At 36.4% G+C, this 2,189-nt stretch overlaps 1 protein-coding gene across 1 annotated transcript; it reads left to right on the top strand.

Moving 5' to 3' along the window:
- The first annotated feature begins 257 nt into the window (after nucleotides 1-257).
- LOC143580744 (photosystem I reaction center subunit V, chloroplastic-like) lies at nucleotides 258-695 on the top strand. Its single transcript, XM_077063688.1, has one exon. The coding sequence runs from the start codon at nucleotides 258-260 to the stop codon at nucleotides 693-695; it is 438 nt and encodes a 145-aa protein (XP_076919803.1).
- Nucleotides 696-2,189: the final 1,494 nt, after the last annotated feature.

The raw sequence follows: 2,189 nt of genomic DNA, 5'->3' as shown, positions 1-2,189 counted from the left end.
AATTTTGTTTTCTTTTACAGAAAAAAGAAAAAGATAAATATAATAATATATATAATTTTGGTACTGACTAGCTTTGATAGATAAATAGATTGCCATGTATCTCCAATCCAAAACAATCCAATAAAAACATTCCACCTAAGCACCCAAAATCTTTCATACATCATTTCCCTTTTCACAATAACCACTTCCTCAACCAATTAATATATCTCATCAACCTCATCTTCATTCTCATAACTCTTCCTCCATCAACAACCACCATGGCCTCCACCTTCTTATCCGCACCAACCTTCCAAGGCCTCCGTCCACTCAAAAAAGCCACCGACTCCACCACCCTCCTCACCACCAAACCCATCATCACCCTCCCAAAGAGAAAACTCAACACTGCCATCAAGGCTGAGCTCAACCCATCTTTGGTCATCAGCCTAAGCACCGGCTTATCACTTTTCTTGGGCCGCTTTGTGTTCTTCAACTTCCAAAGAGAGAACGTGGCTAAACAAGTGCCTGAGCAAAATGGAGTCACGCACTTTGAGGCTGGAGATACCAGGGCTAAGGAGTATGTTAGTCTCTTGAAGTCAAATGATCCGGTTGGGTTTAATATTGTTGATGTGCTTGCATGGGGTTCCATTGGACATATTGTGGCTTACTATATCTTGGCCACTTCTAGCAATGGATATAACCCTAACTTTTTTAATTAAGTTTGGTTTGGCTGGCTATGATTTATGTTTTATGATTAATGAATGAATGTATCCATTACTGTATATTGGTTGTATTGAAACCTAAGTTTTTTATTTGCCATTTTGTGTTTACATGTGTTAATGAATTCGATCGGTATGGTTTTTACTAGGACTTATTGATCAAGTTGCGGTCTGATCTAGTCTGGAACCGCCACTGATTATACATACTTGGGCTATAGATACATAACTTGGTGTGAACTATAAAGGTAGTGGACTAGAGGTCTTAGGTATTCCCCTACTATTCTTTACACGTACCACGCAAATAAAATGTTTATTTTTCGCTTCATCCTTAGTTTATTTGGATATTATTGTGCTTTTATTAATTGCATCAAGCGACTTTGCTTCGCCCCACCCTTGATCGCCACCTTGGGCATGCTCATACTTGAATCACCGCAATGTTTACCCTAGGCGACACCTTGCTTGCTTTACGACATTGAGAAATTTCAACAACCCTATATGTGCCTTTTCCTTTTCTTTTCATAGTCCCTCCCGCGCCTTTAAAAACTTTGTATGCTTAAACAATTGTGTATACTATGTGAGCTATCAGGTTTGTAACACCACATGCTTGTGGATAATCTTTTTTGTGGTTTAGTAGTTTTCGTGCCTCATTTTCCAGACATGCATGGTCATGGTGATCTCCCCACCTTTATTGTAGTCACTCTCTCCTTTAAGAGTATTGAATACGGCAATAGCTAAAGCAAAGACTTTACGATCATCTCATTCAAGTTATGTCTTTGTCCGTGGTTGTAATTCCACAGTTGTAACCAATCGAGAGAAAGTAGAACAATACTCACTTGAAAGATTAACGATCTCGAGAAATTAGGGTCTTGAACCCTTTCACATCTTGGTTTGTACCATCGGTATCCAATCTCATCTTTTGATCCTTCAATAAATAAAGCTAAAATTTGGAGCTTGTAACTAAGTTCATGTGTTTTGTAAGCGAATATAAGCAAAGTATAATAAATAAACATAAACAAAGTTCACAAGTGTAATTGAACAAACCATAATGAGCAAATATAAATGAATATATGTTCACAAACTTAAATGAACCAATGATTATGTATTTATGTGGTTCGTTGAAATAATATCAAAAATTGGAATTCATGTGCTAATCGTTCGATTCATAAGACTGTTGACTCCAAAGTTTCTTACCTTAGTGGCTTGATTTTCTTTTACATAAGGTATATTCCTTTATAATAAATTTTAACCAGAATATCGTTCTCTTTACTAGAAATAACCGACCCCCTCTTCATGAAGTGAACTAATTATTATTTCCCTTAGGGGTTCAATTTGTACAACGGGCAAGCTTGATGCTGTTAGAAGTAATTAATAAATGTAGAGTTGATGTCATAAAAAAGAAAAAAGAGAGAACTTAAAACTAAGTATTCACGTGTCTATCAAATTCCCTCAAAGTTTTTCCTTTCATTTAAGCTAACCAACATTAATACATGGTTT

The sequence above is a fragment of the Bidens hawaiensis genome, unplaced genomic scaffold (genome assembly GCF_021521415.1).
Source record: "Bidens hawaiensis isolate Kalapana, Puna unplaced genomic scaffold, B.hawaiensis_p1.1 tig00030576_1, whole genome shotgun sequence".
Classification (NCBI taxonomy): Eukaryota; Viridiplantae; Streptophyta; class Magnoliopsida; order Asterales; family Asteraceae; genus Bidens; species Bidens hawaiensis.
The sequence above is the reverse complement of the archived record's forward strand: the minus strand, read 5'-3'. Positions and strand labels throughout refer to the sequence as shown.

What these genes read in the sequence shown, in the direction of transcription:
- LOC143580744 (XM_077063688.1), top strand. Translation starts at nt 258, where the DNA reads ATGGCCTCCACCTTCTTATCCGCACCAACCTTCCAAGGCCTCCGTCCA.